This window comes from Empidonax traillii, unplaced genomic scaffold (genome assembly GCF_003031625.1).
Source record: "Empidonax traillii isolate 1590-97213 ecotype Southwest subspecies unplaced genomic scaffold, ASM303162v1 scaffold6:size4315531, whole genome shotgun sequence".
NCBI lineage: Eukaryota > Metazoa > Chordata > Aves > Passeriformes > Tyrannidae > Empidonax > Empidonax traillii.
The window spans coordinates 344,798-357,181 of NW_020955199.1; the positions used below are offsets into that span (position 1 = coordinate 344,798).

At 37.1% G+C, this 12,384-nt stretch overlaps 1 protein-coding gene across 4 annotated transcripts in view; it reads right to left on the reverse strand.

Moving 5' to 3' along the window:
• Positions 1-484: 484 nt before the first annotated feature.
• TLE1 (TLE family member 1, transcriptional corepressor) overlaps positions 485-12,384 on the reverse strand; it is a 76,122-nt gene continuing 64,222 nt past the window's right edge. For all 4 annotated transcript variants that reach the window (XM_027880198.1, XM_027880182.1, XM_027880191.1 and 1 more), the window contains 6 exons: positions 9,871-10,120; positions 8,294-8,541; positions 6,490-6,637; positions 5,972-6,122; positions 5,458-5,534; positions 485-5,314 (listed from right to left, as the gene is read on the reverse strand). In XM_027880198.1, coding sequence (XP_027735999.1) covers positions 5,207-5,314; positions 5,458-5,534; positions 5,972-6,122; positions 6,490-6,637; positions 8,294-8,541; positions 9,871-10,120 — 982 coding nt within the window. In that variant the 3' untranslated portion in view covers positions 485-5,206. The remainder of the gene's footprint in view (positions 5,315-5,457; positions 5,535-5,971; positions 6,123-6,489; positions 6,638-8,293; positions 8,542-9,870; positions 10,121-12,384) is intronic.

A 12,384-nucleotide genomic window follows, 5' to 3' on the forward strand; every position in this document is an offset into this window, starting at 1 on the left:
GAACTGACTGTTATTTAACTCCCTCTTAGAATTAGATGACTGCTTATGGATGTCAAAGAAATGTCCACTTATAGTTCCAATACACAGCCCAAATGTCCTTGAATTACTCTGCAGAAACATTTGAACAACCTTACTGACAAATTGCATACTGGAATCTTATTCTAGGTGAATTTTGTAGATTTCATATTAGATTACCCCTAAAATGTAAGTGTGTAAAAGCTCCCATTTTCTTTTGTCCATCAGTGTGCCCAGGTAGCCAAGAAGGCCAAAGGTCTCCTGGATTATGTTAGCAATGTTGTGGCCAGAAGAACTAGGAAAGGGATCTTCCCAGTCCTTAGCATGGATAAGGGAGCATGGCATAGTCTCAGTCCAGTTTTGGCCCCGCACTACAAGAACAACCTTAAGGAGTGTCCAGAAAAGAGCAAGGGACTTGTGAAGGGTCTGGAGCATAAATCTTTTAAGGAGTGGCTGAGGGAGCTGGGGTTGTTTAGGCTGGAGGAGCAGTGGCTCAGGGGTGACCTTATTGCTCTTTATAACTACTTGAAAGGAGGGTACAGCCAGGAGGGCGTTGGTCTCTTTTATCAGGCAACTACTGACAAGATAAGAGGATACAGCTTCAGGCTGTGCCAGGAGAGATTCAGGTTGGGTATTAGGAAGAATTTTCTCATAGGAAGGGTTGTCAAGCATTGGAATGGGCTATCTGTGGAGGTGGTAAAGTCACCATCCATGCAAAAAATGACTGGATGCAGCACATAGTGCTAAGGTTTAGTTGACATGGTCATGTTCGGACAAGAATGGGACTTGATGATTTGAGGTCTTTTCCAGCCTAAATGATTCTGTAATTCTGTCCTTCCATGTATTCCCTGCCATGAACACCTTCTTTTATTCTGGTGTTCATCAGGTTCTATTCTGAGTTGCTTTCCCTCTGGAAAAGACACCATGACTGAAGCCTTGCATAAATCTACATTCTCATGTTCTTCCTATGTACTTGTGGTAGGGAAAAAAAAAGGAATCCTTCAAGGAGAGAGCAGAGTTGGAGCCAGTCCAGCTTCTCCAGTGAAGAGATTTAAGAGGTAAATGCTTTTTCAGTAGTGTGAAATCTGAAGTCAGTACTCTTCCTTATCCTGAAAACATCAAAATCCACCTTCTTTATTACTAGAATGGTGGAATTTCCCCATCAACTCAAAATTGCACCAATATAATAAAAAATATGAAGGACTATTCTAACTATTTTACATAATCCCACAGGTTCATAAGTGGGCCAGTCTTTCCATGAAAACAACAAGCAAAAAACCCCCAAAAAACTCCACCAAAAATAAACACCAAAACCAAAAAGCAAATTGCCAATCTGAGTTTAAGTTGCTTATGTAACTTAAACACCTCTGAAAATTCTACTTGTATCACTTGTGCCACAAAAGTGTGACAGAAAAATTATGGTCAACCATTCATAAATAAAAGCATGTATAAGACTAGATGTCTAACATATAAGACAGATGTAAACATGTATAAGACAGATTTTATATTGATGTTTACATTTAAAAATAACACTACTGTTAACAGTCTAAGAAATTAATATTTTATTCCTTTTAAGGAACAAAAGCTTTTGAAATGCCAAATGAGATAAAAAGAACTAATGAAGACGAAAATTCTCTCTTAGGTACCAGAGGCTTGTGGATTAACATGGGGAACTATCTTTGTTTGGAATTATAATCAAAAAGAGATAGTTTGACACACTGACAATTGCATTGTGTGGAATAATATCATGACTTTCTGTACAAGTGATTTATAAAGGGTTATGCCTAGTGCACATATACAAAATATACATATGAGAGCTGACAAAGGATTTTTTTCAGTTGAATTGATATTATCACATCATCAGTTACTGTTTGCACTGACATCCAAAATGTCCTTTGTAAGGACTCCCTACTTCTATCCAGCACTAGCATTTGCCAGAGTAGCATTTAGGCATCTCTAAATACTGAGGGTCACCCAGCAAACAAAGACTGTCCCAAAAAGGGGCTAACCAAAGGCATCTATTATGACTGTAAATAAAATTACTAAAAAAAATAATAATTACCTACACTATAGTTACTGGTGTACTTCTTTTTTCCCTGTGGCTTTTCCAGCACCTTTGCTGTTACTGCTTATCCTAGTAAGTCTGTTTCTTCATTCAATATGCAATTATTTCCACCCACTACTTTACACAGGGCTATAAGAACTTACAGAAGTTAAAAGCTTGACATGTTTTAAATATTGTAGGTTATTTTGTAGACAGATGCCAAGATTTCACTGAATTTATCTTTCCATTAAAAATTACATCTGCAGGTGGAATAGGCTTTTCTGCCTGACAAATGAAAAAACCTGCAGTGTTTCATAAACTGAAAGTGAAATCTGAAACAACAAATTGAGATAACTACTTTATGATGCAACTTTTTAGACTCAAGGTTTAAAGTAGATCTGATGGGGGAAAAAAGAATAAATTTCCTAATTACAATCAAGAAATATATGGTACAAATATGAATAAATCCATTCACATGCGTAAATAATGTCCAATTCCATAACTGCTCTGAAACACTGTGCATTTTAAAAGCTAAGAAGACGAGGCATTTTATGATTTTCCTAATAGTATGATTTTAAACCTCCTGATTGCCAAGAATGTGTTCTTACTAGCAAACACTATGTTACAACATATAGCAGATCCATTATACTTGTGTTATTTTACTTTAGTTTACATGGATGTATTAGAACACTTGCATTCTTGGTTCTTTTAATATCAACTTCAGAGAATAGCAAAGGAAGACCTATAAAGTAAAAGCCAAAGTGATAGCAATTTGGAAAAAATCCAAATGTTCCTAACTACAGAAATTTGCCAGTACTACTAAAGTCAATGATCATTGGCAGAGTTAGATGTTCAGAGAAACTTCAATATGAAAAGGGTAAAAATCAAGTAAAATCTAGTAAACACTTTCTTTTTTTTAAATTTTGCCTTTTAAAAATGACATAGTATTTCACAGTATTTCAATGTAGCAAATATAGTTAACTCTCTGAAAAGCCTGATGGTTCTGCTTTTTGAGTGAAAGCAACATGGCCAGCACCTAAGCTGACCTGCCATTTTCATTAAGATACATATTGACAACACAGCAACTGACAAAGATATAGATACATATGGATAGAACGCTAATTTTAAATGTCTAGGAGACCAGATTATCCTGAATGGTTAACATTTTATATTCCAAATGCAAAGTTAACACATTAAGGCTATTACAATTCTAAATGCTATGAAATGGTTTCGGTAGAATAGTCATATAAACTGAAAAGAAAACCAATGTCTTTTCAGACTGAAAACTAAGATAAAATTTGCCCCCAGATGAGAAACTCCTTATCTAGCCAATGCATCTGTCAGTCAAACTTGTTTCTTCCTACATGCCTGTCTTTGGAAGAGCAGGGATATAGGTCATTGTGAAATGCTAGCAAAATGAGAAAGCAGCTCTTTAGAGAAGAGTCTTAACCCGTATTATGCCAGTTTGTGTAATCTGAATTGTTTGTTTAAAGACATCCTTCTGTTCATCTGTATTCTCCATTAGCAACAGAAATTCTAATTAAATTACAGAGTGCAGGAAATGTATGGCCCTCACTGGTGCAATAGCTAGGTTTGTCTAGCACAGAGTGGTAGAACTCATTTATCTGAAAAAACACTGAATAAAACTAACACGTTCTCCCCGATCCACTGCTCTTGAGTACATAAAGAACACTTGAAGATGCATAGCTTTGGTAACTGGATGCTTAGCATGGCTCTTCACAGATGTATCACACTCATGCCACAGGGGAAAGGACTCAAAGATTGCTCCATATGAATACATAGAGCCTATAGGCCTGTGTAACATGGGACACTCAGGAAAATCAATTCTAGTTAATTTGTAGAGTGGATTACTTAAAAATCAAAATATTCCTTTGTCAACATTCTCAGAAGAAATTAAGAAGCAAATTTAACTTAGTTTAGATTAATTCACTTCACTTGCAGCCCTGCAAGTATTTAACATCTTTAAGTGATCCCCTGTAAAACTCACACTTTTGGTAATTTACCTGAGTATCTAACTCTAGACAAGACTTTAAAAAGGAAATGGTCATTAACTACCACTTCTCTGTAAAATACAAAGGATATAACTTATCTAGCTTTTCTCATCACAGACATCCTCAGTTAACGAATAAAGGCTCTGATGTACTTAGCTGAAATGCAGTCTCACATGAATTCTGTTCAACTGGGGGGAAAAGGAGAGGGAAGTCCCTCTTTTTCTAGAGAAATCAGTGAATGAGTTATGATCAGGCACATATTACTGTTTCTGTGAAAAAACATATACATGGGACATCAGAATAAACTTAAAATAAACAACACAGCTTTATGAAATGTTCAATTTTTATATTTACACTATAATTAGTACAAAATTGCCTTTTAAGTTTTCTGTAGCACAAGACAGTATCTACCGGACTTGATTCCCTAGTATGTCAAAACAACTACTTTGAAGTATGATAAAGGAATCTAGGAATAGTTATAAAGAATAAGACACCATTTTCAAACTATACATAGTGTTTGCTTTTGATTCTAAAAAGGTACTTATATCCCCAAAAGGTTTTTAATTTTAAATAAGCAGGGCAGGCAGGGAGGGGGCAAGGGGGAAGACTGGTTGTAGATACTAAAGCCTTTACTGTAGTAAACTAAATATATTTACAATTTATACAAATGCTTAATCTTCAACAAAAATATAAAAACATATCACAAGATGTAAAACCAGGAAACAAGTCCATCTGAGACATTGCTGCTCTACACAGGACAGAATGCAACTTGAACTGCAAGGAACGGAAAGGTGTTTATCCCCCATATTCAGGCAATGAGAACAATTTGCATGAGGTCATAAAGAAAGAAAAAAATAAAAGGCTGCAACATTCTTCAGTAGACTTGGCTTTTAAAAACTATGTCAAAAACCTAGGCTAAATCTCTCCGTCTTGCCTCTGTGTTCCGTCTGGTCCACGTAGCCAGTCTTTAGTTGCTGGATGTTGCCTTCTATTTTGAAAAATCGGAGTAGTTTCACGGCAAGGTCTGGAACCTCAACACTTCTTTTCCTTTTAAAAGTCAAAACCTTTTTACTTCTGCCATTAAGAACAATTTGGGCCAGTTCAACTTCTGGAAGTTATATCCCCATCATATTTTTCAGTAGATAACTTCATAGACTGTAGCTTTTTTGTCTCCAGAGCCAGTGACTATGTACTTATCATCCACAGAGATGTCACAACTAAGCACTGATGAAGATTCTTTTGACTAGAAGAAAAATAGAAATATATTACATCATTAAAAAAAGTCTGTTCCCCATTTTGGGCAGATTACATAAATGAAGATATCTGAGTCCACTCTTGGGACTCTGGGTATTCTAACTTTTTCTTTAAAAGCAACATCACTCTCACCTGGAAGATACTGGCTCCATAAGGAGTTCTCCATGCATTAAGAAGGTTATCTTTCCCAGTACTCACAAACCATTTACCTAGAATATAAACCAGAAGGACTATGAAAACATGAAATAGACATCTGACAAATTTTGTATTTTCAATTCTTATCAATGAAACCTGGTAACTAATTACCATTATAAAAGCTGTCACCACTAATCAACATAGTACTTTTGCTTACAATCAGTGTGGACACTAGTGCTTTTGCAGTGTGTTATATACTAGTAAATCCCTAGACTCTGTAAAGAGAAATAGCTTCTTACACATGAATCAATCCTCACAGCAGCCTTTAGACAAATGCATGGTTGTTTGTAGGTAAGTCCATGTGAATTCATAAAGCAGAGATATTTATTCATTACTTAAACTGAGATCCTAAATAAATTTTGATTATCAAATGAGCTATGACTATATCATAATTAATCAGCAAAACACAAATTGGAGCCCTGATCTCCAGTTCTGTGTTCAGGGCACTTACCACAGTAAGCAAACTTGAGTGACAATACACAACTCTCATGAAGGTGCAGTTGATATTTGTCCGGTTTATTTACATGTAGCACTTCTACATTGCTGCTCTCCATTCCCACAGCTAGCCATTCACCAGTAGGACAATAACCAAGGGAAAATATCTGAAAATTAAACCACATTTACACCTTTTATTTTTTTCCTAAAGATAGTTCTTTCTTCTGAAGTTAAAACTAACTGGGAGAGGGAGAGAAATAAGGGCAAATTCAAGTAGTTCAATAGTAAGACTGTAGTTCAAAATTCAAGTAACTAAATAATTCCTGTTCTTAACTATTAACTTAGAAAAAAAGAGTAGTGTCAGGCTTTCTGGATTCTAAGTATATAAGAAAGCTTCAAAATATTGTGTTCTGAGCAGCTAAAAGGAAGAGAGGGAACAATGTGCCAGTTGCACTGGGCTCAGTCTCACCTCTCATCCTAAATGTTTCCCTCTCACAGCACACAGTCCCTCAGGCTGTAGGAAAATCCTGTTACCTGTGATGTGAAGTCATGCTGTTGTAGCTGTCTCCCCTCTCTTAAGTCCCAGGATCTGACAGTGTTATCCAAACCACCTGTCCAGAGCTTGGTACCATCATTAGAAATGTCAATACAGCTGGCTCCATCTGTGTGGCCCTGGAATTGCCTGATAAAAAAACCAGATTGAATAATTATTTCCTGCCAGAGCTCAAGGTAAACACTGTTGTGATGTTAGTTTTGGACTCTGTACATGTGTGTCATCTCTTCTTTGTCTGCTGATGAGCAAGAATGAGCCCATTCCTTTTTCTAAGCATTAAATACCAGTATTACAAAAACATTTTCCAGGGGGTAGAGGAATGAACTGCATCATGGCTAGCTGAATAAAGTCAAATCTTTCCTATCAGGTTTTGAAAAGCAAAAAAACCCCACCTCATGAGAACAGTAAAGCACAGTAACTATAGTTAAAACCACTAGGGCAACTCAGATTATATCAAGTGCTCAGGGAACAAAACTTCCAATTTCAGAAAACAGCTTCTGTATTTTTCGTTGGCTGCAAGTCAAGAAGAAAAATAATACGATATTAATAGAAAGAGATCCAGATAGGGATCCAGACAATTAAACTCTAGCATTGGTGAGTCAAAAAGTTGCATTCTCTGTGGCAGATTAGAAAAATCTAAGTGGTGCAGTCCTCCTCGTTAGCAACCGCCAGCTTTCAGCAACCAGAAGGTCATCTCAAGTTTCTCTTAACCCTTTGGCAAAAGCATTCTTCCTGCATTTTTCATCACCAATCAACTAGCAAAATCCTATGCCTCAGTGTGAAAGGTGGATGGCAGGTGGGGAAAAGACAAATAGCTTGGGAACAAAGGGTATGAATCACTAAGAGCTGCCATGGAAAGGTCAAGAGGCACATTTTGTTTTGTACCTCTGGTCTCAAAATTCCATGTGTCAGCAAGATCAGCTAGCAAGCGGTGGGAACACCCACAGTAAACATTTAAAAAACAAGACGGAGATGGAGAAAGCGCACCTTTACAGGGACTAAGCTTGTACAGGGCAAATTGAAGGTTTTATATGAATAAAATTGTATTTATTGAATCAAAAGTTCAACAGAAAATAAAATTTGCAAGCACATTAACATGATTATTTGCATATAATTTTAAGCTAATTACTGATATACAGGAAGTTTAATTTAAATTCAGGAGACTAAGCATATTCTTTAGTGTTTGTGTTCAGAACTTTTAAGGTAACTTGGTTTTTCCCAAATTAGACTCTCTTCTCAAAATATTGTAAGCCACCACTACTTTGGTAAGCAAAAATTTATCCAATTTATATTCTAGTTAACCCCTGTGCTATCCCAAAGAACCGAGGCTCCACACTTTCATTAACTTCTGTAAGATTAATTTTCCTACTTTACATCATTAAATAAGAATTGAAAATTCTTTTTATTAATTAACAAGGCTGAAGACAAAGGCAAAGAACAAACCTCAGAGTTCCCTAAAAGGCATGTTTAGTCTATACTGATGACCAACCAGCAAAAATGCTGCTCTTAGAAACCTGGAGACCAATCCCAACTATTTGAAACAGGAACTTTTACGCTGACTGCAGTAGGTTATGGATCAAACCATTAGCCCTGAAAGCACATCTTCCAAGATTAGGCTGAAGTGACCAAAACTAGTTTCTTCCCCACTTGGGTGCAAGCCATATTCTTTGAATAAGAGATATTATTTACTTTGCTGTCAGGAACCTATTCTGGGAGATAATTATTTATGTAGCTGTCTAAACAATAACTTCTATTAAAATTTTCTGTAAACAAGCAATGACTCACCTGACCAATGTTTGATTGTGCAGATCCCACACTGCAATGTTCCCATCACTGCAGCAGGAAAAACACACCTTGGAATCAGGGCTGATAGCCAGTGCATAGCAGGCAGGTGCTGAGGATGTCAGCTCTGCTTTTATACGAGGAGTTGGTGCTGCCAGGTCCCATATGGATAATGTGCTGGCTTCCCCGCCAACTATAAGGGTGCATCCATCAGGCAACAATTTACAAGAGCGGATGTAGTTATCTCTGTTCTGTACAACACAAATCACCTCAGTTATGTTAATACATGCCTGCCAGTAATGACCAGTAATATGATTCTAACTACATCAAAGTTTTAAAGAGTTTGCTATTTTTTCCATTACGAAAGTACTGAAGAGGAACCAGCAGATTCTAAAAGGTTTCAAACACCTACTTCTCATCACTAATTAGAGACTGCAGCTGCGGAAATTAACACTGCAGACTCCTGTTGCTACAGACTATTCTGTTGTAAACCCAATGAATGTTTTCTCATTACACAAAAACAGAGACAAAATAAGCTTGCATTTCTGCAAATCCACTCCATCAGTGAAGGTCATCAATATTAGAAATATTAAAGCAAATGATCTTTCATTTGACAGTCAGACAACCCTATAGGAAAATATAGTTCAAGTCTCATGCCCTTTAGGTTTTGGAATTTTTCTTTCAAATCCTATTTTGCATTCATAGTATTAAAGATTAAGTATTCCCATATTGGTCTTGTATTTATGTTGGTCCTTTGCTGTTCACCATGATTCTTACTGTACTTATCAATTTCATGTCTGTGATCCTATTGCTGATTGTGACGTACTTACAGAAGAGACAATGACAGAAGATATTTCTACCTTCACTTCTTATAATTTCGCTTGACTGGCAGCAGTTCTTTAGTAAATGGATGGTTAAGATGCAAAGACAAACCAAAAACCACTTTTCTTTAATGTAGTTAATAGCATTCCTACTCCTATTTTTTTTTCTTAATTCATGGCAAAGGAGCAGTAAGTAAGGCAGTGGAAATGTTGGTTTAATCAGTCATTACTGCTCCCTAGGTAAAACTAAGTTTCTGTATCTGGACACATACCTGCCACAGGAAAGAATACCTATTCAATTGCACTGTTACTGCTAGGCAATTAACAAAAGGATAGCAATAAATAAAGCATAAAGGTGGTTGTTATCATCTTATAAAACATGAGACTGTCACTCCTCATGTGAATGGAACAACTACGAAGGTTCTCAGCAGCCCTGCATAAGCCAAGCTGCATTCCCTTTAAACTTATGCACAAAAATCATCAGCATAATGGGTGGAGGAGTGGAGAAGAGGGAGAAAAAAATTATTCTACTCAGAAATCTGATCTAATCTGTTATTTGACGCTTAGTGATGATATTTATCCCTAAACAAACCAGCACTATTCTCTGTAACCTGTTATGTGCTAAAAAAGAAACCACCAGGAAACAGATCTGCCTGTGATTTCCTTGTCATATGAACAAAATTCAGTCAAGGACAGCTATTTTCCTTATTGAGTCTCCAAGGAGAAGCTATCCGTGTGGACAAGTTCCTGTTCACCTACCAGGCAGTCCAGCTGAGAGACAGGGCTCTTGTTGCCAGGCTGGCTGATGTCCCAGACTTTGACGCACCCCTTCCCACCCGTGTACACGTGTCTTGTGGGGTTGCTGATGGTAACTGCACACACAACTTCCCCGTGGTTCAGAGTGTTGATCTGACGGGCATGGCGAGGGATTCCTGGACCGATGAGGGCGTCAGGAGGGAAAGGAACTGGCTGCATCTGACCATCTGCAGTAACGTGAAAGGAGTAGGCTCTTTTTGGGGAACAGAAAGAAAAGTGAAGACAAAACAACCAAAAAAAAAAATCAGCCATTATAGTACTATGATGCAAGAAAAATACAGTATTTTTTATTTTAATTCTTTGCCGATCATCTTTTCATGAAAATCAGAGCTACGGTGCCCAGTAATAGAGGAACATGAAACATCAGAGGGAGATAAGGACTCACAAAAGAAATTTTCAGCTTGCCTCAATGTAAGTGTTTCTGTAGTGGGGAAGCAGGTTAAATCCTACCCTTAAACCTAAAGCCCAGGGTCATGGGTGCAATCCCTCAATCATCTGGATAATCAAAAGAACTTTCAGCTCCAGGTTTCTAGCCAGCAGTCTCAAGTCTCTGCACCACAAGTCCCACAGCAGCAGTCCCTCACTTGGCACTACTGTCTCATCCTTCTTCAAGGAGGCTTGCACCTGTTGCCTTGCAGTAGCACTAGCCAAAGATAAAGTTTTGCTTGATTTCTGCATCTTAGCTGTAACATCACCACCAGTTGTGCTCACATGTCCCTCTTTCTATCTTTTAACTAGTGCTTTAAGGAGAAAATAGAAACATGTAGAGTGGTTGATCACACCCTTCCTCAGAAAGCCAATACCATCATAATTGTCATAATTGTGTTCCTGAATAAATATATTGGAAAAGCTGAAAGGTTCAGTTTTCCAGGTACTCTTGGCTCTTCTGAAACACCTTTTATTTGTATTCAGTGCATGATTTCAAGCGCATGGAACTTGAGAGTTGAGGAAGGGAAATCCCAGCACTGAATTAAAAAATTCCTCCTTAGGGAAAGTACCACGAAGAAATTATTTCTTTATAGTCACTGAAATGTTGAACTCAGCTGTACTCAATGACAAGGGCACAAACACCAACTAATAAAGGTTTCAGATGCAGAGGTTTCTTCACTTGTTTTAATTAATAATGAAGATACTACTGCAAAAGGTTGGGTTTTGTTATACTAGTGAGCTCATTTTTTGCTGCTTGTGTTTTAAGCACATCCATATCTCATGCTTTTGATGCTGCTGTTACATTAACAGCATTCTTCAAGAGGCCAAAGTGGATAAAAAATGGTGAGCTATGAGTATTCATTTTTTTTCTTTTTACTAATGATCTGCCATCTCTCTAGTGATACCTTTATTTTTCTAATATATTCCTGTGTTCAGAATTGCCCTTTCTTTCCCAAATCTACTTTCTTCCTCAGAAAACTTCACTGTATTTCAACTATTAGTATTGCATCTGTCTTCCAAGAACCTAACAATAGATATTTCTATTTAATCTTCTGTTCTGAGCAATAAGCTAGTATTTTCAAAGTATTTTATTACATGTTCCCAAGTATCACCCAGTTTGAAATGAAGGAACAAGAAAGATGCCTGGATCTGCAACAGACATCACAAAGCAACTGAACATTCCCAGGAGCAGAGCAGAAGATATTGCTTTGAAAAAGAGTGAGGAGAGATGAAAGAACTCTACAATTCTTTCATACAGAAGATAACAGTGGAAACAGTCACCCCATAAAATATCACTGTTTTTTCTGAAGGGAAGGGTAAAACCTAGTGAACAGTAACTGCTTTAAAACAGAGAAGAAATTAATAGTGCATATAAATGCAACTCCTGTACTTCATTCATGTTTCATGGTAGGACATATGAGTGGAAAGCCTGCTCAGAAGATACACAGAAACAGAGGATGAGCAAGTGCAAAAGATGATAGATCTCTTATGTCATAGAAATTTCAGGAACAGGAAATGTAAGATAAGAAAGGAAGCGCAAAGTTCACTCACTTACATGCATATAGACACAGTATATCAGTATATCAAATGTATTTTGTCCCATGGCACCCTTGCTCTTCTTAGTATGAAAGTAATTATTATTACACTAATGATAAAGACTTAACTAGATATCTGTATCCAAGAGGAATAGAGACAAAACTGTCCCAAAGCAGCTACTTATTAAACTGATCAGACACAGGATGGGAGAGGACACAGAATCAAGTGGCAACAAGACTGCTTGAGGCTGAAAAACTGCTCAGGTTCATCTGTAGAATCCAACTACAGAGTCACAGCACTCAAGACACTGAAAAGCTGGGCCCCATCCTGGGATTCCAAATCAAAGTAATTTGTAGAATATTTGTTAGCAGTAAGAGTATACAGAACTACACAACTTTGAAGTCTCAGCCTGCCCTTGCTTTTATCATAAAGTAAAACAATTAAGCAAGTATTAGGCAATTTCTTCCAGCATATTGAAGATGATCAATTTAC